Below are 26,278 nucleotides of genomic sequence, written 5' to 3'. Positions count from 1 at the left end.
GTATTAGTTCTGGCGAATTAAATTATGGTTGAATGTAATACACAATAAAAAAATAAAATTTCTCATGATAAGTTACGTTTGTTTAATTTTATTTGTATTAAAACACATACAGTCAGAAAGTTAAAGGTGATTAAATATTTACTTTTATCATTGGGTTAAAAAAATTTCGTAAGTAATTTCGTAAATTAAAATCTGACGAAGTCAATATTTGCTCTATGAAAGTTTTGTAACTAGTATCATTTTCCTCACAACGTTGAAACATGTTTACAAGTTATTTGCAACCACTATCCAAAGTAAGGTGCATTATTTTATTAAATATGTACCCCTTTAGATATTTTGGTGACCATTGTATTATAGGAATAATTTACTCGGGCATTTATAGTAATTAAATGGTGGTCACCCTTTAAATATTCATTGAGTAAATTGTAATTAATCTTCTATTTATTATATTACAAATAATGGTTCTAATTGCTACTAGAAGGTTAATTCAATTTTCAATGTGTTATCCCGTACCAATCTTGGGCACGTTCCACCCCCTGAGACTGCCGCCGCGAACTAACTTCAATTAGAGTATCCAAGCCATTAAACTTTAATTAATTTAAGGCCTCACTGGTTATACTTCCAATTTATAGAAGGGAGTACAAAAAGTTTCTATTCTCTATGAAAAATAAATTTTGATTAAATAAAATAAATTGTATCCATTTAAATCTCAAACACTTTTTATTATCACTCACTTACCAACCTTGTCAAGCGATAATACTGTAAGATTAATTGTATTTAGTTTTTTTAATTAAATAAAATAGTATAAAAATAGGCTAATTTGACCTGCAGCCTGCAAAATATTTTAATATTTGAATGTGAGCTGTAAATTTATACGAGTAGATACGATTGTCCTTGAGGGTGGCTAGATTGGCCATCGTTGTATATTTAAAATATAATTAAAGAGTGTTTGAGACTTAAATAAATAAATTTTATTTTATTAAAAGAATAGAAAACAGTCTTAAAGATGTGATAAGATGATATATAAAAAACATTTTGAATTATGGTCATAGTTCTCAGGCGCTTTGATACAGTTCCGCATAACGTTCAGGTTCTGCGGGTGATCCAATTCAGCCAACCAAGCTAACAAAATAAATAGCTTTTTATAAATTAAAAAAAAAAAAAGTTTATTTTGTTAGTTACAAGTCATCTGTACAGATTCATTTTCAGTACTACTCAGTTTAAAAATATTTTCTCAACAAGCCTAATAAACCAAAAGATCAATTATTAAAGTCTGCCAACTGGAACGGTATTTCTGCTCTCTTTGCTTGGGTCCCTGGACACTGCGGAGTAGCCGGCAACGAACTGGCTGAGCAGGCAGCAAAGGTCACAGTATTTGAAAGGATTCCACAACCCGGAGTGCATGTTGATGACTTCATTACCCTCATCAAATGCGAGCAAGGGAGGGAGGAAGGGAGGGAGGGTGAGAGGGAGGAAGGAAGGGAGGGAGGGAGAGAGGGAGGGAGAGAGAGAGAGGGGGGAAGGGGGAGGGAGAGAGAGGGAGATGGATAAATATCAGAACATATCAAAAAACGCAATATATATTATAACACGTGTCAAAGAAAAAATCTGTGTGTTTATCCTATGTTCATTATTAAAAATTGTTTTCTTCCTTTTTTCGAATTTCCCATGTTTTTTTAATTTCGTTTGTTACAAAATAAAGTAAAAAGGAAAAGGTGCAAATTGGTACAAAAAATGTTGTTGTCTTCTCGCTAATATTAACTCAATTAAAATCTTTGTGGCAGTTAATTATGCTTAAATGGCAATCAACAATGTTCACGGTTGTGTATTTTCCTGTTAAAAAAACATTTTAAAAAGTGAAAACAAAATAATAAGGAACCAGCCTTAATTCTAAAAAAAAATTTCAACATGTCATATCTTTGCTAATAATTGTTCACAGTAAATGATTTTTATGAGTTTTGTAAAACACTTAATTGTTATTTAAATAACAACTCGAAAAATTGAATTATGCTTAAAAAAATATGATCTTTTCTTCATAACTTTATTTATACAGGATAGACCGATGATTTCAGTATATTTAAATTTTCACAAGATGACTTGAAACATTTTACGAAATCTATGTATAAATCCGTCCCTTTCCTTTTCAATATAGGTATAAATTTTACATACATGTGGATATAAAAAGAACACTGGTTACCATGGGAACAAATAATTTTTTTTTAAATAAATACTGCATTCGAAGTTCTCTGTATTTTCATTAATACAGCTCTGGTTCAAATTTTTTTTATTGTTTAGAAAATTTAATTACCTTTCATAATAATTTACTAACAATGTATAATTTCAGAGATACAGTTTAATTTTTATTGATAACTTTTTTCATAGTGGATAAATTGAGGATTTCAACAGCTTTAATCCTCTATCGAAAAAGCTTCTGATTCAATTCCTTTAATTTTTCGCTAAGGGAAACTCAATGAAATATATTATAAATGTCTATATGCTGTAATAAAAAATAAAAAGATTATTTCTACAAATCAAATTATCAAAGCCCGGAAAAAAGTTGATACTTAGTTAGGTAATAATACAAAAAAATATGATCATTCAGAAACATAGCAATGGGAAGCCACTGCGTAAGAAAGGACTAAGTTAAAATCTAAAGGACGTGCTTGTTAGGGGAGGATAAGCTCCCCCCCCCGTATGCTCTGCATGTAGTATCCTTCGGCTGGTCCAGGACGGGAACAGGGCAATATCCTTCTATCTTGGGAACATGGAAGATGAAAATTCCTCGGGCATATCTGGTGGAACGGGGTTGTGTCTAAGACCTGGATAGTCCCCCTTGAAGCCGTTCTTCTTTCGAGAGCGTATTATTTAAAATCAATTAGAAAATTTCATTTTTAATGTAAGGTGGCAAATTGTCTTGAAATAAACATTTTTGTAGCTGTCGAGGTGAATTGTGCCAAAGGAGGGTCTCCCGGCTCATAAGTTGATCTAATACTTGTTTATCAATAAATAAAAAAATATTTTTTCGAACGGGTTGGCCTTGAATTAAGATATCAGTGCTTTTTACTCTGAACTACCTTATTCCTTAGGATAATCTGAAAGGATGAAACTAAGTGGGATCACGGAGAAGTGATTTTTTTTTTCAGGAACTTTAAAAAAGGCTTATTTACGTAATAAATAGTTAAATACCCAATTTTAAAGTAATTTATTATTTATTTTCTGTAATAAAGTGAATAATAGCCGCGCGGACAGCGGACGAACTGAGCGTTATAAATGGAGCTAATAGAGGCGCCCTTGCACGCCACGCTCTTAACTCGAGATAAGAATTAACAACTGTTACACTGAGCAGTTAATGAACTCTCATAGCCTTTATTAATTTACCGTTGAAGGGTCATTTAGGTCTCAACTCGTACTACCTGAAAAAGAAAATCGGATATTTTCATTTCCATATTTTTCAGTGGAATCAAAGATATAGTTCATAATAGCATTGATCCCACTGAAAACCAACATACAAAGATTTATAACCAAAACATCAAGTAAGAATTAACACGGGTTTGTTCTTATGCAAGATTCAACTATCACAAATCCGATATTTTTTACCGTATAAACTTATATATTTGCTACTCATATGATTTTTTTAATCTTTAATTTGATTAATTGAATTAAATAGATTAGATTTTATTTTATTTGTGAGACAAAGTCTTGTACAAATTCATAACACAGTATACAATTATAAAACAAAACCTGATTCTAGTGCTCCAGTACAAAACAATAAACAAAGATAAAACAAGTTCTCTATAACAAAATAAAAACAGACTAGATAATACACAACTCTTAACATAATATTCATTACTCCATTATATTTAACTGAAAATAATGAGAATTATTTTAAATAAACAAAAGCGTGATATAAATTATGATATTAATTAGCTTCGAAAACTATTTACATTATAGAATTTATATGTCACTAACAAAATTAAACTTATTACAAACTTTTTCAATGTAAATATATAGTCTGTTCAATTTGGGTTCACTATCAATGTTCAATATATTTTCAATATTTTGTAAGTCGCAAGATACGGATATGGGTGGTTTTAAGATATATTGTCTATTTTCTTTAAAGGTGGAACAATGTAGGAGAATGTGATACAAACTATAATTGAAATAACTTTTGCAGAATGGACAGAGTACTATTATATGGGGTATAATCGTGTAACCATGATGGGGGTACGAAATTATCTTCTGTTAGCCACGTCTCTACAAAACGTAACACTGAGTTCCTTCCAGTAACTTCACATTCATTACTAGTAAATTTAAATAAATTTTTAAAAACATTTATATTTCACAAGATTAGTCTACATTCTATTTTTTGAAAAATATTAACCTTATTGGAAGCCTTGATATGGTTTTGAGACCGAGTGACACTGCGAGAGTGACCGATAAGTTGTGAGGTAGGTATCTGGTCATTTAATACAGTTGAAAGACTCCTAGAACCAAATCTGAATTGAGCCAATCTTTCTTCAGTTTTCCTTTTTTTATTAACCTGCTCTTTAACAGATGATTTTGGTTGTTTACTCTCTTGTTGTGCATTTGAACTAGGTTTTAAAGTTTCTGATTCCTGTTGTTTAAGAATATTTTCTACTTCATTTATTCGATAATATGAGTGAGGTTTGCATTATTTTGTGCTCGATAAAAGCTCGGGTGGGACAGGAGATTCGATCTGACAACCTATGGGTTGGTAGACTGGCGCGTTACCAAGCTGCAGTGTGAGTTACATTTTAAAAATTTTATTATACAGAAATATTTCAGTCTGACATAATTTGAATATTTTTTATCTCCTAAAATACCAGTACGTTAATATTAATATATTTTTGTGTGATTATTAATACATAATACTATGATAAAACCTAAAATACGTAGATTATATCTGAAAAGTGCAAGTATTATGTCGAAACAATCATTACAAATAGAAGTTATGGTCCTTAACTGTATATACATAATACATCAAGATTCGACCACAATAATGACTGTTTGGTCTTGAAAGATTTGGCCCGCGGCCCATTAGTGAAAGATGTGCTGATCCTAGCCCACAGTTGATTAACCTAATGATTGATCCTTTAATGAGGTTAGCAATTAGCAGATATCAGATGAGTGGGGTTGGGGTACCTGCTGATTTGGCCCTAGTTGGCGCTATACAATGCTGCATACTTGTTTTTTTTTTAAACTAGTGTAATTTTAAAAACTCCTCTTTAACAAATATGCCGAAAAATTATGAAAAAAGAAAATAAAATGTGAGAGATACATTAATTTTATCTAACAGAGGAGGTTGAATTTTTGAAAGGTTGTAACCCCATATTTTTTAAAAATTAATCATAAAAGTACCTGGCTGAGTTTTTGAAGTTACAGGATAGGCGATAAACCTCAGAACTATTGATTTATCTTTCGAAATGATAGCCAATTGGATGTTTTCTTACGATCATATCGCGAATATTTACGAAAATAGAGGAAAAATTATCCAAGTCTTTCTCAAAATATTACCCTTCCCTCCCAAAAATAGTTAAAAACCAAAATTTAAATTTAAAATTGCAAAGATTCAATGCATAGTACTGAGTTTAGGTTCATTATTTTCTATAATTAATCTTTTTAATCAAGAAAAAAAAAATACTTCACATCTTTTATTATATGATATTTACTGATATAATAAAATAATTGATTCAAATTAAATTTGAATGTTTTAGATCATAATGCTTCTTATCATTGATATAGAACTTTTAAGTTTACTGTTCACTGCAAAATTGAATTTTGTTCATTGGATATAATTGTTTTCTCAAGATTTTTTTTTTTAATTTAAATTGTCGTAATGAATTTAGATCTGGAGATCCACATACAATACTTTTTTTTTAAAAAATAATACTTTTTATTTATTGATAGATATTACAATCTGCCACACAGTTGTGGGCAATAGGTAATAGTGATGGATGATCTCATACATACTAAAATAAAAAAAAAAAAAAAATAAATAAAAATTCTCTTAAAATATATACAAACAAAAGAATAAACAAAATGAACATAAAAAAAAAAATAAAAAAATAAAAAAAAAAAAAAAATAAATAAAAATTCTCTTAAAATATATACAAACAAAAGAATAAACAAAATGAACATAATCAAACTATCTGTATGAAAAATAAATAAATAAAATAACATAATGATAAAATAATATAGTCTCTAGTCACACCACATACAATACTACTACTTTCATTTTTTGACATTTATTTTCAACCTAGAAAACATTTTTCTCTTTCAGTTGCTTATCAATTTTTTTCCTTTTACAAGACTATAATATGGTCTTGATAGGATTATTGAGGTGGTATTGGCAAAGCTGAGGACGTGGTTTCAATTTTATGGGGTTTCCGATCGCATCTCCTCAGGTGGCGGCCGATAATTCTACAATCCCTCAGCATTAGGGCGGAAATGAAAACTGTGGGAGTAACATGGCACCTCAACACACCAAAATATCACAAGGGTGTGTATAGAAAATCAAGTATTTGCTATTTAATGTTATTTTTCTTTTTGTTAATTTTCTATATAGGCCTTTATTTTTTTAGTTAGTTAGTAATATCTCTTAGTAATATTTTTGTTCATTATCCTGTGATTGGAAGTAATAGTGTTTCTTTTATATTTTGTAGATTAACAGCGCCCTCAAGTTTTCTAAAATAAAATATTTCATAAAATATTCGGTCCGGAAAAGGACTAGTTAACCGGAGCATTTAGAAGGCTACATACCGCTGAATTAAGGGAACTGCATCCGATAATTCGGGTTATAGCATTGCGGCGAATAAGATGGGCGTGTAAGGTTGTGGGGTTTAGTAACGAGCGGGTCCCTAAAGTGTTAATAAACACTGAACCGACGCATAAACGTCCGAGGGGTAGACCGAAACATAGATGGGAGGATTGCGTTAAAACTGATTTAGTAAAATATGGTTTGTAGGGGCGTCACTGGAAGGATGTATGTGGAAAGCGATTTGTGGTTTCATCAAAACTTTGGGTTCGTAAGGCCTTTATTATTATTATTATCTTCTTTTTTCATACATTTACGAGGATTATTCGTAATCAAGTGGGCTGAGGGGTTACAATCTGATGGATTGCGATGGCAGCTGATAGAGGGCCATGTCAGCGTGGTCACGTCATATCGAATAGTTAGCTGATGAAGAGTATACATAAGAGGACGGGTTATGACAATAAAGCATGTTCCTTATAATGTCATGTGGCCAAGATAGAGCATTATATATATGTGTATACATTTAAGATAGAGTCTTGAGTATATATTATAGTATTTTTTAATAAATAGATTTAGAAGTTAGGAAAAAAACAAACGATAAAACAGTCTTGTTTTCGCATTCAGAGAGTGTTATTTCACTACTCTTACTCTATTTTTTCATCAGTTTTTTCCTGCTGTCATGTTTGCAGTTTTATTTTAGTTACGACTTATACTAATGAGATATTTGATTTTCAAAACCAACAATTGACGGTGGTTTTTAACCTGAAAATTAGACAAAATCAGCTATATATTCATTTTTATAATTTATATAACTCTATAATGTTTCATTATTGCGTGATTATGAACATATTCAGAGGATTGTTTGCCAAACCTGTCTAAACTTTGTGTCAACAAATGGTAGCTGTATGGCCTTTCGAAAATCCGTCATGTGCCTAATGGCGCAAAAATTCATTGAAACTTTTTGAGAAACAGAAAAATGATCATTAAACATTCGGATCTTCTCATATTTTTTCGGTGTATCGGAAATTAAAAATTAAAAAAAAATAGAGTGCTAAGGCCAACATGTCGGCTAAAAACTTAAGATTTACCTAAAGCTAAGTGTTGGGAGATTGCTGGATCCTATTCAGATCTTTTTAATTATGAATGCCGAGTTAAATTGTAATTATTGACGTAAAAAAAAAAAAAAAAAAAAATTATATTTCCACTTTTGAACAAATCACATCCAATTCTGAAATAATATTTTAATTGAAAACGAATATAAAGAGCTGAGGAGGATTTGCGCAAATGCAAATCAAAGAAATCGAGGGAACTGTCAGACTTGTTAACTAACGGAACGAATTTATTGCGAACACACACAGAGCAACAGCCGGTCGGCACAATCACTGTGTATTTATATTAGAACTGCAGTTTTTTTTTCTCTCCCTATCACTCACTCCCTCTGTTCCCGTTTCTCTCCTACACGCTCACCTCTGCCCTTTGCCTCCTTTCTTAGCGTGTGCTCCTACAGGGTATTCTTGGTCAGTCCAACTTCCAGACTAGTTCAAATGATAGGGAATCTCTTGGAACCTTTCCTTCCACTTTGTGAATGTAAGGTATATCGTTGAATTAGATTCTGCACTTGTTGTTCGATTCGGAGAAATATGAAAGGGGAGAAACGTATCTTTATAGACGGCGATTTTAGTTTTTTTTTCCCTCCCTCTTTTATCCAGAAAACCACTTCAGAGCAAACAGGACTTTCCCTCAGCTGCTCCATTTCTCATAGAGTCACTTCATCGATGTAACCGTTTCTTTTAGAGCACCTTAATATTTGAAATCATCCACCCGCTTTAATCTTCGCTCGCTCTCAGAATTCCCGACATTCTTCGGGTTTTCTTTCCTATCCGTATTCATTAGATTTCCCCAAGATTAATTTTTAATTTATTTAAGATTATTTCTTCTCTGAGGATGCTATTGTATTGGAGGTCTCTTTCATTTCGTCCTATATACAATAACCACCACATGACCTGATAACCTATCTGTTTTTTGTATAAAAGAAGTAGGTGCCGCGAGCCAATTACACAGCTTGAGAACATAATCCTCTTAGGCATTTACATATTCAGCACCACCTAAGGGGGAGGGAGGAAGGGAGAGGGAATTATAACGCAGCCATTACACTGAAGCCTATTCAACCACCAACGGCCTTTCTATCGTGGTTCAGTTTCTTCCCCTTTCATAGTTTAATGTTAAGATTTTATAACTATAGACCATTAGGAGAATATATTAATTACTTAAAGTTTAAGAGGAAAATATGATAGTTGAACTATTAACAAAATATTGTATATACAAAATTCTAATTCATGTTACTACAATTTTATGAACACATAAGACATTATAACACTGATAATAAATGTACTGAATGCAAAACTTAAATAAATGGACTTCCTTCTAGAAAAAACACTTACCTTTCTCCATTTCATTATTATTGCAAATCTTGAACGAGTTAGTTCTAATGCTCATTACAGTTATTAATCAGTTACAAAACAATCAAGTTTTGTAATGTTTCTTTTGATTAATCTTAATTTTTATTAGGTAAATGTTGTTGTTGTTGATTGTTGCTTAAATGCGTAAAACCCTCTGGTCATCAACGCCTATGGAATGATAAAAGTAAAAAAAAATAATAGTAAAATAAATAAATAAATAAAAAATTGAAAAAAAAATTGAAAAATAATTTTAAAAAAATAAAATAAAATAAAAAAATAAATAAAAAACATAAAAATCGAAGAGGAGTTATAATTTATAAAGAAGGCGATGTGCTTTTAAAAATTCAAATACTCGTGTAATTTTAGCTTCCTCATCTGGGAGAGTTTCGGATAAATTTGGGGTCAGTCCTATCCTATTTATTGTTGGCAAATAGTGAGTACACTCTTCGAAAATATGTCTAATCGTAAGAATGGACTGACAATATTTGCACGTTGGAGGTGGCAGTTTTCTGATCAGGTGAGAGTGCGTGAGGAGAGTATGACCTATTCTCAGGCGGGCCAAAGCAACCTCCTCCCTGCGGCTGTTGCGGTAGGATGTCGACCATGGTTTTACTGATCGTTTTATTTCTTTTAATTTACTGGGAGAGCTTTCATCCCACTTGGCCTACAGCCCCTCACAATAGCCGAGCGTTCTAAACCATAGACCTCTGGCACATATATTAGGTAAATGTTAGTGTTTAACAAATTACTTTAGACAATTATTTATCTCAGATTTCAATTATTGTATTATGTTTTATTATTTATTTTTCATATTTTATTTTCCTAGATATTCAGATTTATCTCTGAGATTTTTCATATTTTTTTTGTTTTCTTTCAATCCCTAAACTCTTCAAATTTTAAACAGATTATAAGTTTAAATCTTGTTTAATAGATTATTATTTCTTTAAAAATTAATGACACGCCAGGTCCCACTCTCAATCAACTTAAATCCATAGTATAGAAATGGCCATTCCTGAAAAATATGACTGACTGTAATTTTACTGTTACAATATTAACGCTTTGGTGGTGGCTGCTTGTTGATCAGATATCAATGTGTCAGCTTTTTACGTCCTATTCTTAACCTAGATCGGAACGGTTATGGTAAAGTTGTTTTTTTAATTGTCTTTAATTTACTTAGTACTTGCCAAACAAAGCTAATCTATCCTGTGTCAGAAAGCTTGCCAACTCCAATTCATGGGATATCAGGATGGCAGACCTGGAAGAGGAAGTGCTTGTTTGGCAGCAATGTCAGCTTGCTCCGTTCAGGCGACCCCACGTGACCTAGCATCATATAAAGTAAACAGATTTTCCCAGGTTTTCGAACACACTAGTATAAGCGTGAATTGTTATGATAGTCGGATGCTTCGGGTAAGTGATCACTAGGGCTATTTAATGAATTCAAAGAGTAAGTTATCATTTCTACCATATTTGAAATCTGGTGTGATAAGGCATGGAGTTCGCTGGTATAAACACTGAATAATTGATGGAGTTTTATTTTGTGAGTTCAGTTGTTTGTCGACAAAAGAGGATGTTGTAGAGTCGACGGATTTTGGTCCATCAGTATAGATTAAAAAGGGATTCAGAATATGCTGAAGAAGATATGAGAAATTGGATTTGTGACATATTACGTTTGGGTAGTAGAGATAATTAAAGCATTATTTATGGTAATGAACCTCAAGATCTTCAAAAATATATATCACTAACAGTAGAAAAAGGTTATAAATTAAGTACTTTATATTAACAATACAAAATATTGTAAAAGGTATAAAAGTTAATCCCGTAAAAAAATTTAAATATTATTCAATTAATAATTATTTTTAAATAATATAAGAAATTGTATAAGTCAGAAATTCTATAAAATAAAGAGAAAATTCGAAAAGGAATCCTTCCTCCTTGATAGATGACACTAAAACTCTTCAACTCAGTAATACATTTTTTCCCTTTTATTTAACCTTTTCTACCGCAATTTTCTTTTATTATTCTTTTTTAAAATAGGCGAAGTGCTTAAAAGCTTCCTTTTTACGAGCGATTTTCGTGCTTTAAGGACACATACAAGATCCTGTACGCTGAATAACTATTTATGTTCCGCCCTCGTGCTCATGGAATAAAAGGATATGCATTCCCATTCACAAAGTGAATAACTTTTCAAACCTTTTACTAAAAAAAAAAAATAAATAAATAAAAATAAAGGTCAGCCTCTTTAATAATTCCTGGGATAAACTCATCGTTGGAGCTGCTCTGAGAATAAACAATTTTTCTTATTCTTTATTTTTTTTTTCTACAATGTATGAATAATGTATTATTATACTCCTTATTTTATGGTCTTGTCTTTTAATGTTTCTAGCCCTGAGAGTTAGCTATATTTAAAAAAATAAATAAAAACTACCATAAACTTTACTACGTTATATTCCCACTGGACTAAGAGGAACTTTGCACTCAAGGGAAATTTTAATCTGGATGGCACTTTACCCCAATACTCTAATATTTTATTTTCACTCAGCTGTGAAATACCTTATAGTCATTTATACTTTTTTGTTCAAGAACAGACGGAGATCTATTAGCCTCTAAATTATTCTTTGTAATCCATGACTCCATATCTAAAAATATACCTCAACTCATGATATCTTCTCGTTTCCTCCATATCGACTATGACTGCTTGGCTATTTAGCCTTATACAGAGATGGGACTGAAGAGAGTTATGAATAGTTTCATAAGATTAGATTAGATTTTTATTCAAGGCTATCAACATCTAGGTTATTACACCCTTTTTACTTCATCTATCTTCTTGACTTTGACATTTGATGGTTGAATGTACACTATTTCCTTTTTTACACTAGTCGGTATTGGTGGATTATATTTTAGTATAAAGTTGTGTTTCTTTCAGAAATTTTATTATTTTGTCTATGGATTCTTCTGAGTCTTTAAGGACCAATTCTCTTGTTCGTGGAATTTTATTATTTTCGAAGGCTTGACGAAATGATGGGCATTCTTCAATTATATGCTTTATCGATAATGGGGACTGACAGGTTTGGCATATAGGCTGGTCTTCTTTGTGATTAAGTGAAGGTGAGTTAATTTGGAATATCCTAGTCTTACTCTTGCAACAACCACTTCTTCTCTTCTGTTTCCCCTTATGGCACTTGTCCACTTTTGTGTATTTTTTTTTTACATTTCTCAATTTATTGATGAGTGGTATGGCAGCCCACATTGAATCCCAAATTTTTCGGATTCTGTTCCTTAAAAATGCCTTTATGTCTTTCGGCTCGTAAATTTGGAGTGGTGGAACGTTCATTGTAGCAGCCTCTTTAGCCGCTTTATCCGCTGCCTCATTTCCAGCTATTCCTGAGTGCCCCGGAGTCCAGAGAAAGGAAACACTTTTTTCTGATGTTTTAGCATGTCTACATAGTTATGAATTTTGTCTATCATAGGTCCGCTTTGATTGAAGTTTGATAGACTCTGGAGTGCTGACATTGAATCTGTACAAATGAGTATGTTTGAGTATTCACTTTCTGTAGATAAATAAAGTGCTGTGAAGTTCAGCTGTAAATATTGTTGAGTATGTGGGTAATTTATATTTTTTGGGTGTCCCGTGTATTATTATTGCAAAACCATCATTTTCATTTTGTTTGGAGCCGTCAGTGTAAATTATTTCATAATTTGAATATTTTTGTATCTTCTTTAAGAATTTAATTTTATTTGAGTCGTGGTTAGTTTCATAAGATTCATCTTCAGGTTTTCCAGGCGCTCTTATCTTTCTAGTTGGTAAACCGAAGTGGCTTTATTCTTCCTGCGGCAAGACCTCCTTGAAGTCTTTATTTTCTAAGTCCTTAGAACCAAAAAAAAAAAAAACCTTCCTATTTTCTTGATCTTTTCATTCAACGTTCCTTTATCCACCGTTTCAAGACAAGGTTTTATCCTATTGATTTATATATAACCGCTTCCTTCAACAAATCATCATTCGGGTATCGACCTCCTTTTGGAATATCTTACCTATCTCGTTCGTCAATCCTCTGCATTCTCCTTTGAAGAATCCTTTTCCTAACTTAACTATCAAACCCTCTTATTGTGTAAATTATATTCCTAACAATTTCTAATGTTAAAATAACACCAATTACTACAATATAATTAACGAGCCCGTTTTCCTAATTCATTAGCCAGGCAAATTTATTTAAAATCTGAACAATATAATTATAATACTTTCTAGACTTTTGAAACGCAATATATATATATTTTTTTTTCCTGTTTTTTTCATTGAACTATAATGTGACATGAACTTCTAAAAAGTAATATCTCAAAATTTTATAAATAGCAAATATGCAGAAATATAATTCAAAACACAAAAAATGGAAAATTTATGGTATCCTTCACCCCATTAAACTTTCTCTTTTACTTCATTTTATTTATTTTTTTTTTTTAGAACGTTTTTATTGAATACGATTTACAGATTGTCACAAATTTATAACATAACACATGATACTGATAAATATTGCATAGTAATATGATTTATTTTTTTACATATTTGTAATTTTAAAAAGTAGGAAAAATTTTAAAATGTACAATACAGAGGGGAAAAGTGTAAGTAAAAAAACCTACCTATGTAAATAAATACAAATTAGTAGCAAATAGCAAATTAATTATATATCAACAATAACATGATTAAACATGATAATGAATTAAGTTTAAAATACGATATTTACAACATATATATAATTTAGGAACAATTTTCATATTTATTTATTCGTATTTTATATTAGTATTATTGTGGATGTATCTTGTTGCTTTGTCTTAGTCTCTCTCCCATTTTTTGTAAGAACTAGTTGTTAGAGATGGAAGTAAAAGTGAAAAAGTTTTTGTTCTAGCTAACAGTGATTAGCTTTGAGCTTCGAAATTTTTAATCAAAATTTAAGGGCTTAGTAATTACATCTAAGTTCTTGCATTAACCTCACATTATGAATTGAATTGATATTAGAAGTCTGGTATAGAAATATTATATTAATTTTCCATAAACACTCTACTCTTCACCATACGTTAGGGAACGTTACTTGGGTGTCCGTTTGTGTGACCTTTCCGTAACCTGAATCAGTCCAACTTTGACTGATATACCAGTTATTTGATAGAATCCAAGGTCTTTTTTACGGAATCCTAGCTAGATAGTAGTGTTATTTTTTTTTTGTCAAGTTTTAGCTCCATTTAATAACAATACTATTCGATTATCATATATATATATATATATATGTATGTATTAATAGTTCTATTAAAATTCTTGTGTTTGTTATACAGACATTAATTATGGAGTAAAAAAACATAACCCAACATAATTTAATTAATAATTATTTTATATATATCAAGAATTAAACGTTCTAATAGAGCAATGGTGCCAAAATAAGAGGATTAAAATTAATTCCAATAAATTCCACCAAAACACATTTACCCTTCGTCGTAAACCCGTACCTTTATGCCCCACAGTATTCTATAATAATACCCCACTCATTTCTGTCGAACAGATTCGTTACTTAGAACTACGTTTGGACAAACGACTGAATTGGAATCCTTATACAAAACTAAAAAGACAGAAAACTACTCGTCGATTCCGAATATTACAATACTTACTAGACAAGCTGTCTAAACTTCCAACTAATTATAAAACACCTATTTATATGACTTTAATAAGGCCTATCCGGACTTAAGGAGTTGAACTTTGGGGCACCACTGAACCATCAAATTCCTCTCGTATCCTTAATGATCCTCATTTGTCACAAATCAGATCATTCATTTGAATCTCATTTTGAGGACCTCAATATTCCATATGTTGCCGATTTGGCCTAAACCAGGTTCAACAATCCTTCTATGATAAACTTCTTAACCACTCAAACCCTCTTGTTTCTAACCTGCCTTCTCCATAATTCCCTTATAATCCCCTTAAGCGCCTGCAAAGAAGATGGCCTCGAGATCTTCTGCTCTAGGAATGTCATAGGAGTTTTGTCAATGCGTAGATTCTCCATGTGTCTGTATCATGCCATTTTATAACTAACTAAAATTTAACTGGTAGTATATATTTTAATATAGTAGTAAATTTCAATAAATAAATTATAAAAAATAAATAGAGCAAGAACTCAAACAAAAAAAAATCTACTAGTTATAATTTTTGTTTTTAAATACTGTTTATTTATTTTTAAATAAATAATTTTTTTAAATAGAACAAATTTAAATTGATTTGGAAAAATGTACACCTAAATTAGTAGATTCTAAAATGTTTACCACTGACCTTTCATTCTATTAGGTATTCTACTATACTATTCAATTAAGTATGTACATAGTAGGTCCTTAAGAAAATGTTGCTAAAACAATAATCTGCTCCAACAGGATTTCGTAATTGTCCCTTAAAAAATAAACAAAAGGTTTAGAAACAATTGAATTCACGAGCAACAAGATAAAAGTTTCAGGTTCTTAAAACGTTCAGAAACATTAATGAAGCCAACTGTAATTGTATAGGTCAATTGTAGGTCTTATAGTTGCTATTGGAAGATTTATGATCTCAAGAGAACACTTTATTATTTAAGGATTCAAAAATTCGATAGAAAAATAAACAATGAATAAACTGACTCTATCATCAAATTGATAAATATTAATATTTGAGCCATTTAGCAACACTCCTTCTTTTTCTGCTAGTTCGGGTTAAATCATTTTAGTTTATTTTGTGATATAACACAATAAATCTAGTTTATACTTGTAATGCGTTTAATGGTGTCTTGATAATGTACATTAATTAACCATATGTAGTGAGTATCATTACTTTTCTAGTTTTAGTTAAATCTCTGTTCAGACTATTAGTGTAAGAGCCAAAAGAAGATAAAAGGCAGACATTTCACCCCAATATTTAATTAATTAACTCAAAAATATGTATAATTACTAGTCTAAATTGATGAATTAGCCAAGTATATGTAGCAAGAATAAAACATGGCGTTTGTTTCATAAACTTAAAAAATAATAATTTTACATTTGGAGCTTTATATATTTAAAACTACCAACAACACTAAAAACCTTAGAGAACATCATTTGAAGTGGAATAAATTTGCTATGAGATTGACATGAGCTATTTACGTTCAATATTTTCCAATATATAGTTTTTTTAAAAAGCAACATTTCATAAAAAATGCACAGAAAAATCAGTTAGTGAATTTATTTTGAGAAATCTGTATATCAAAAACCATTCAACGTACAGATATCTATTAGTACTCAAATTAAAGCCAGTTTAATGTAATATAAAGTAATTTATTATCTTTATCTTCGTTGGAGTAGAAGGTTTTATATGATATTTGCTAAAATAAATTAATTTATGGTAGTTCGGACAAAATTTCTAGTGCAAAATTTATATTCATATGCGAATATTATAAAATCTTAAAAAATATACGTAACATAAACTCCTTGATAATAAGTTAAATTAGCTTTATTTCGAGTGCTGGCAGATACATATACGTCTTAAAGTTCCTGAGATATAATATTTCAAAAATCAAAAATTTTATTCGTACAACCAGAAATTGACATTTCGTGAATATATTTTTAAAAAACTAAATATAATACTTTTAAATAACTTTAGTTAAAGGTGCTAATAGGCATCTGTACATTGAATGGTTTTTGAGCTACTGATCTTTCACGACATTTTTTATGAAAGGTTGTTTTTTAAAAAGCTTTATCACGGGAACTAGTGAACGTAAATTTGAGCTCAGATTTTAGAAAATTTACTCTTCTTTAAATAATGGTTCTAAGCAACCATTATATTTTATAATTATGAGAGATAGTTGACCGTGGATGATGAATGAGGAGAAGATGGTTGGGGGTGCGGTCAATGAAAAAAACAAAAATAAGTACGATTAACTTATTTTAATGTGCCAACGTTTCGGCTAGAGTTTCTAGCCTTCTTCAGGGCTGTTAGCTGGAAGATCAAACGTCTAATAATTTAGAGGTTTGATCTTCCAGCTACAACATTAAAATAAGTTAATCGTACTTATTTTTGTTTTTTTCATTGACCGCACCCCCAACCATCTTTTCCTCATTCATTATATTTTATAGTGTTGTTGGTTGTTTTAAAGATATAGAGCTCCAAATGAAAAATTAATGTTTTATAACATTTTGAAACAGCCGCCATTTTTTATTCCCTATACTTAGCGGACTCATCAATTTAAACTAGTAATCATACATATTTTTCATTAAAAATATAAAAAACTTGGGTGAAATGACGATGTCTTAATTATTTCTAATGTAAAGGTCAATAAATGAGCTTATAAAGCTCAATATTACAATTTTATATCCAACTAAACATTCTTTATAATATATTCTTCGATATAAACTATGTTTTGAAAGACTCCGACATTCGTTATACTGAAGTTGCACTGTATTACAACCTTAAGCGAGCTGATGAGACACTACTGAAGCGATATAATCCAGAGGGATGCCGCAGGCAGGAGCGATCGGCAATAGATATAATAATTTATGCAGATCAGATCAACTGTTAATACATATTCCATCATACTACAATTGATTCCGGGTTCCGATACCCTGATGTAGATAATGGCGCACTATATCAACATTATAACTTATGTATTGTCATTATTAATAATCTCGTATTAAACTCATTCGGAATTTTTATTAAAATTAATTCAAATTCTCGTCGAACTCGATAGTGGAACAATTGGAAAACATGAGTTTTAAAACGGATTTTCTCGGAACCTTCAAACGGCAATTACTCCAACCGATCATAAATACGAGATGTGAATTGGAAATATTGAGTGTTCTGCGAAATTTCAAGAGCTATGTAATTAACACGAGATTATTTAAAAACCCAATAAATTTCAAACGGAATCCTTGCTTCAGTTAATTGAAGGGGTGGTTAATCATCAACCTATAAATTTAATTCTGAAGTTTGATTCAGATAAAATCTTCTAATATGCAACTTGTGAAGTGGAGTTTAATGCTTACACTCAGTTTTTGTATTTAATCAATATAAATTAAAACTAATTTAAGTTCTTATTATTTCAGTTTTATTAATTAAAAATCTTTTTATAAATTGACAATTAATGACTTAAATCATTGTTATTATTATGTTATATTTTATTTAAAATTTTCAACCTTTGACGTAATTATTTAAAAATAATTGGCAAAGCTTAACCGATCAAAGAAAAATGTAATATATTCGTTGATTAATATACATAAAAACAGGATGTATAGATAAATCTAAAAATATGTATATATATTTTTTTTATTAAAGAAAGTACAATTTTGTCTTAAAATAATTTGAAGGAGCCTTTCAGTTTATGATTTCATTCAAATGGCGTTAACAAAGACAACAACAAAGAGTGTTTACTATTTACCTTTAATTTTAAGGTAAATTATTCTTTATTTTAAATAAAATGTTGTATATTGTGCTGCAATTTGGAATAAAATACTAAAATAGTTTTCTAGCTATTGCTTCCTATTCAACAAAACAAGGTACTTGTTTAAAAAAAAACAACACAAAATTTGAATTTCCTACCTCTCTGTGTGTATTCGGGAGATAGTTCTTATAATTTTTTTGTTGATTTTAAGACGTAACACCACCCTCTTTGATGGTTTAAATATTGCCTTTCAAGGAACACATTGCCAAAAAAACCTAATATTTCCCTATATTGTTTAGGTAAATCAGCCTAATCTTAATCAACCCCAGAAGAAATCTTAACTCCATTTATATCAAACTGCAGAAGTTTTTCTTGTCGTGAATTTCCGTTAGTCCAACAGTAGGCTGAGAAAAACATTCTTGAGTAAGGTGTCATTTATTAAAAAAAAATATATTAATTTTCACCATAGGTCCGCCCTTAATGCCCTTTTCAATACATATATTTAAACCCTATATCTAGGGAATATTATCAAATTTATTACAGTTCTCATTGATCTGAATTACTTTTAATATTTTTGGAGTGGCTGGTATCTATTCAACTAGAAACGTGACGCTCATAAAAACCACAAAATATAAATTTTCCCGTCTTCTGTTGGGAACCGGACCCTGGACTATATCAATTTTTCGTAGCTCTGTATGACCTCTGAAAATATAGCCTGTCTTGCGAGACACACTCTATAATACTTCTGAATAAAAATTATTTATTTGTAGCCATAACTCCAAATGGTAGTGTATCTGTAGTAAATATACTAAATTGTCATCAATAATAAATTTTAAGTACTGACTAAGTTACTCGGTATACTAAATATCGGTTTAAGTTTTAGTGTCAAATACTCAATACTCTTGGGTCAGAATTTATTTTGCTTATATCAGGAGCAATGACAACTCCAGTGCGCCTGCATGATACTGAAAGCCAAGCCCGCTTGACGATTATGCATTGCGGTATGGGGTTATACCTACACTCTGAAAGAATTTATAACCATTTATGCTTGTTTCTATTTATTGTTTTTTAAATTTGCATTTATAGAATTATTTTTTCAATTTTTTGTGAAATTAAAATGTAATCTACTCTAATAGCAGTAGCAACAATTAGGACCTTTGAAGTGTAAATCTCTCATTAGAGAATAAAATATGATCAATTATGATTAAAATTTTCTTGAAAATACAATACATGCCAAAATTTAGGTACAAATGTAAGACCAAAATCAAATTTAGTAGTAAGCATTGAATAAAACGATGATAATATAAAATTATAACCATTGTATGAAACAGATTTAAAAAAATTAATCATAAGGAAATCGTAAAACCATGAAACTACTGTCCTCTCGGTTAATTCATTTTTAAATATATAATAATAATCAAATCAGATCAAGCAAACATAATTAATAAAAATTACAACCAGCGGAACGGCCCCTCCCCGTTCCAATAATCCACTAGCGTCAGACAACCAAGTAACAACCTTCAATGGACCCCTCACCTAACCTTATAATGCCAAAAGGCAATCCAAGGTATCATCACCCAGATATACATATAGCATACCTCCTATATGTATGTACCAGATATTCAATAACATCATTATAGGAGGGTATGAAAAAAAAAAAAAAAAAAAAAACATAAAACCATATTTAATGTAATTTTAAAAATGTTTATTCTAATATTATGTTCTTTTAGCCATTATTCAGTTTATTTTTAGGCCATTTTCAAACTAATTTTTAAAATTTTCCCACTATATCACTAAAGGAAGTACATATTTGTTAAAACTGTAAAACGCGATATATTTTCCGAAACCATCAATCTATATCTGAAGTTTGCTTCAATTTTAAAAGCATCATTAGTAAAACGTGCTAATATTTATAATTAGAAATTCACTCTTTTGATTACCAATTGGACAAAATTTACTTGGTTATCTAGTTATTAATTTACAACTGTATATTACATAATACATTCAGTAAATATGGTCTTAGTTAAAATGGTGTGTTACAGGCGTGTAGAGCAACTACCCATTGGTAGCACTCTAATGACATTTCACATTAGCTGGTCTCGTGGCCATCTTCTTTTCAGGTGCCTCGGAGAATTGTCAGGAATAGAAGAAGATGCAAGAATAGTAACTAGTGGGTTTGAGTGGTTAGGGAGTTTATAATGGAAGGAGTGATATCTGGTTCGGGCTAGATCGGTTACATAGGGAACATTAAGGTCTTTATGTATGGTTTTATTTGTGACAAAGTAAGGAGCATTGAGGATTTTACGAAGGATTTTGGATTGTAAGGATTGGCTACGAGAGGAATTCGAAGGTTTATATAATATATTTATATTAAGGTTCACGACTATTCTTAAAAAATGAGTAGAGATTAATATCTACTGAATTTAAATGAATGTAGAATTTATTATGAAAGGATTTTGTTAAAGCAACATATTGGAAATTAATGTCAAAATGAATAATTGTATTTTTTTTTTCATAAAGCGATCATTGAGACTGTTATAAAACGTTATATGGTTTGGAAGATTGTGAGTTTTGAATTAAAATGTCGTGAACAATGCTTATTTGTATTGATCATTTTCTTTCTTGCCTTGCATTTCTTTATATGTGTGTATGTGTTAATTATTTCCTCTATCTGGTTACAGTTCCTAAGGTGGAGATAATGGGCGAGGCAGACATATACGTGAAGGCCGGTAGTACAGTGAACTTCAAGTGCTTGATCACCCAGAGCCTTGAGGAACCCGCTTACATTTTCTGGTACCACGACGGGCAGCGAGTCCTGGATTACGACAAGAACCAGATAGACATCAGGATGGAACGTATCGGATCGGACACTACGGTGGGCACCCTCACAATCTTCGAGGCCAGAAGGCAGAACTCTGGAAATTACACTTGCCATCCTTCCAACCTCGACTCTGCGAGCGTCCTTCTACATGTACTTAACGGTTGGTGGTCAAATATTCTATCTCTGCCTTCGACAGGCAAAATAAATATTGTTTATATTTCGCTAATAGTTTAAAATAACTACCAATTTTCATAAATTCAAAAAACTCATTGTTCATGCATTGGAACAGTTTTCTTTCACATAATGTAGAAACCGGTATGAAATAAGGCAGATAGAGAGAGATTTCTGCTATGTTGCAGAACCTCGTCTTGAAACAATGATTCTCGGATCATTTCAGACTATAATTCTATTTTTTATTTCCATTTTTATTATATATAATTAATTAACATAAATTGCGGGTAATAAAGGTAAAGAAAAAGATATGTCAATTAAAATCAGTAAGTCTTTATTGATTTCTTTCTAATGAAAAACGTTTTGGTTACCATCAAGCCATCTTAATACACTTTTTTTTGTTTTGCGCAGCTATAAAAGGATCATTACCTGGTTTTATTAATAAAATTAGATTGTTCCTTTCACTTTTATTGCGTGAATCAAACCGAAAAGTTTTTAATATGAAATAAATGTGTAGACGCAATATAGCCCGACTTAGTTGAATATATAATACATTTAATATACCATATTAGAATTCATTTTGTAATTTAAGGGTCATTAAAATTTTCTCTAATAATATAAGCGAATTACGTATAGTTACAGATTATATGTTAATTTATAGTTAATGATACTATTTACATAACGGTTGGCTTCATTATCGAAGGCTTCGCTAATTAAGTAATGAATAAATCATTAGAAATATATTCATCGAATAATATAATTACCCAATGATCCAAAAGGTGGAATAATTTTGATTAGTATTAAACTCAATTACGCTACATTTCGATCATCAATATCCAATTATAATTTACAATTATGGGACACTTTCACAATATTGTGTAGAATATATTTATTTATTATACTATTATATACTAGTTATTTGGATTACAAAAAAAAAATATGACAAAGCAATTTTTTATTTGGTCGTTATAATAGTTTATTTTGGTTTTATCACCTTTATCCATGATTTATTTCAAGTTTACCTTAATCATCTAATAAGATTATTACCCATTTGATATGTCATAATTTTCTATCACTCGTTATTATTCCTGAGCCAATAATTTGATAGCGATCCCCAATTCGATGATTTAAAACTGTTTTCCTTGGATTTTGCATATTTTTAACTTTCATAGAATATACTCGGCCTAACACAACCTTAATATATAGGGATAAAAATAAAATAAACAAAAAGGTTCTTCGACATTTTATTTATACTGAAAAAAAAGGTTTTTTTTTAAATGTATTTGTTAAAGGCTGGGTGTGCCCCAAAAGGATATTATGACCCCGAACTCAACGCATGGCTGTTATTACAGAATAAATAAATGAGATGTTTATAGTTGATTTAGACTCAATGTGAGAAAAATGTTGGTCGGGGATGCGGTTACTATGATACGCAGATAAATAAACTTATTCATTCGTTCCGACGTTTCGACCTGAATTCCAGGCCTTCATTAGGGCTGGAAAAAAAAACGAGATAACAACCTTAATTTTAAGAAATGAAAAGAAAAAACTTTTTTTTTTCTAAATATCTAATAGCTTTCGACTAAAAATGTTATCTCAAGTAAGAAATGAAATGAAAATTAAATCAATTATCTATTCATTAAAAAAGGAATTATTAATAATTTTTCATATATTTATAATATAGGAAAACTGGAGGGAGGGAGAGGTGGTACCTGTCCGCTATCGGCATACCTAACACTGTTTTACAAATTATACAACTGTTCATTTAATTGTACTATTCATATATATTAGTATATCTTGGAAATATTTTAATTAAGTAGAGAGTAATGCTTTATTCGGCATTGCTACCTAAATACATCGAGTTGATAAACACACAGTATACTCATCATTCCATGATTGGATATATAGTATATATATTAACAAAGATACAATTTGTTTTTTTCAAACAATAAATAATTATAATTTTTTTTTTTTTGAACAATTTTATTATATGATAATCATATTTATTTTCCTTTTTATTGGTCAAATATTGCTCCCAATTTATAAATTATACAACAATTCAATTAATAGTACTACTTGTATATTGTAGTATTATATCACGGAAATATTTTAATTAAGTAGTGAGCTATGCTAAACTCCACAATGCTACCCATAGCACAATACTTTTAAAAGTGGTTGCTAAAACACACACCATAAATATACTATATTTCAATGTCGGTTTTTTTTTTTTTAACAAATTTATTTCATGTTGTTTCATTATAATCATGTTCATTTTCCTTTTTAGAGTTCAAATATTTCCACCAATTTACAAATTATACAACTGTTAATTTAAATTGACTATTCGTATATATCAGAATATTGTCATGGTGATATTTTAATTAAGCAGGGATTAATGCTTTGTTCGGCAATGCTGCCCAAATACTTGGAGTTTCTAAAACAAACAGCATTCTTATCAATCCATGATTGAATATATAGTAATATATGTTTAAAAATAGGATTTTTTCTTTTTTAAAAGAATAACTAACTATAACCTAAAGATAATTTATTCATTTTTTTTTTAACAATTCTATTTGCTTTTGTTTTAAGATAATCATATTTTTTTTATGTTTGTAGAGTTCAAATAATTTGATGGTGCTATTATGAAAGAGAAATGCTCTCGACCCCGACTCCGACCCTCAGTCACAGGCAAAAGAAATACTTTCCCCCTAAAGTGCTCTCTTCAAAGTAAATAATAGCGTGTCCAAAAGTTGAGTAACATCCCGTGTATGTTTTGCATTATTGCCAATCCAAAGTTGTTGCTCTGTTGTTGCGAGTTGTAGCATATTTTATGGAAGTGGTCGAGCGCCTCCCCCCCCCCTGTTTCCGGTCCCAGAAAGGAATTCCTTCCTGTTGATCCAGTCATTCAGCTGACCCAGGACTGAATGTTTGATGTAATTATCTCGGTGCCTACTGAAAATTTTACTCCTCTTGTTAGGAATTAAATTCTTCTCAGTTAGCTTTTGAGAGACTTTTCAAATTAGTTTGTCCTATTCAGAATTAATATCCGAAATACTGCCCTATAGTTTGCTAACAACGAGGAGAAACTTTACTGCGGGTATAAACTTTTATCATTCCACCTCGGAGAAATGTTTCCTCATTTATACAATTAATTTCAGGTGTATTTAAGTCGAAGGAATTCATCAAGTAAGTTAATATCGGCCAATAAACAATTTTGCCTTTGGTGTTAAAACCTAGAAAAGATTAACTAAGGTCGGTGATGAGGTCAATAAAATGTTTTCTGAGTCGTATTTAATTTGCTAGTTTTAGATGTGATCTAGCTGGAGAAAATAATTCTTGTTTTAATTTGTTGTTGTTGTTAATTTGTAGGTTGTTGTCATAAAAAATATTTGAACATTCCTTGTCGCCTTTACTTAATGAATCATTTAAGAAGAAATATCTGACAAGTGTGACTGTTTGTTTCTGAACTCTGGGTCTCATTCAATGGAGAAATTGTTATCAAAAAAAGTAATCATAACTAAAATTATCCAAATAGCCATTCTTCGTTAAAACATATTAGATTTTCAACTATCTAATGAGGTCAAATAAAGTCTTCCATAGTAACTTTGTTTTATTTTTACCTTAGCATATCCACCCCTACGTTTTGGGGTCATCACTCCATCATCAGGACAATTCATTGTAACATAATAATATAACGCATATTACACAATAATAATTTAAAAACATAAATTCGATCAAAACAACTACCTTAACATTACCATCCTCTATAATTTCAAATTTTACTTATTAACTTAATCTCCTCATTTAGTCTTCTATATAAACATCACAACAATCACAATAATGGCCTCGAAACGCAGTAATGGATAAATTAAGGTAAAATAGAAAATAAAGTAAAATGTATCTTATCAACCACTGATTTAATAGTAACATACAAAACTTGTGAAGGATGGGAATTATTAATTAATGCTATAGTGACAAATAGGTTTATTTTAACTGTTTTAAATTGACTTGGGCATAATAGCTAGCAAATTTTGACAAATCAATGTGATGTTGTTATACTAAAATTAGGATTGTCCTTGATGATGGTTGGATCGGCTGAAACGTTGGACTAATAATAAGTTTTACTATATAAGGTTAAGAATATTTGGATAATTTTTATTATTATTAATAAAACTAACATTCACGAACAAATAATATGCGCAAAATAATAATAATAACGTTTAAATAAAATAAATTTAACAATTTTAAACAAATAACAATATTATTAATAAATTATAACACCTTAAATGTAATTATAGAACCACATCAATTTTAAAAAACTTTATGCAGGCTGTTCTGCCCTGGTCATTAATTCCAGTACACAATTAGGCATTAAAAAATTGAGAAATCATATAAATCTATAAACAAACAATCTCTAGCTTATGTCTAATTACCTATTTTGTCAATTCTTCATATTAAATTAAAAATTAAAACTTTTAATCACAGTTAATTTTCACTATTATAAGTTATCACAGCAATATTTGTAATCTTCCTCATACTCAGGTCAAGCATTTAATTTATTTAGTCAACTATATTTTGGTTAAATTTGCTATTTATTTTATTATTACAATTCATATCAAAGTAAATTATAATTATCAATATTAAT

At 30.2% G+C, this 26,278-nt stretch overlaps 1 protein-coding gene across 2 annotated transcripts in view; it reads left to right on the top strand.

Annotated features, from left to right (window-relative positions):
- Positions 1 to 26,278, top strand: part of LOC106684726 (junctional adhesion molecule B-like) — a gene marked incomplete at its 5' end in the record, with an annotated part of 75,420 nt that overhangs the window by 29,618 nt on the left and 19,524 nt on the right. For both annotated transcript variants that reach the window (XM_067053125.1, XM_014426970.3), the window contains 1 exon segment: positions 21,326 to 21,625. In XM_067053125.1, coding sequence (XP_066909226.1) covers positions 21,326 to 21,625 — 300 coding nt within the window.

This window comes from Halyomorpha halys, unplaced genomic scaffold (genome assembly GCF_000696795.3).
Source record: "Halyomorpha halys isolate HHAL.00 unplaced genomic scaffold, Hhal_1.1 Scaffold607.1, whole genome shotgun sequence".
Classification (NCBI taxonomy): Eukaryota; Metazoa; Arthropoda; class Insecta; order Hemiptera; family Pentatomidae; genus Halyomorpha; species Halyomorpha halys.
The sequence above is the reverse complement of the archived record's forward strand: the minus strand, read 5'-3'. Positions and strand labels throughout refer to the sequence as shown.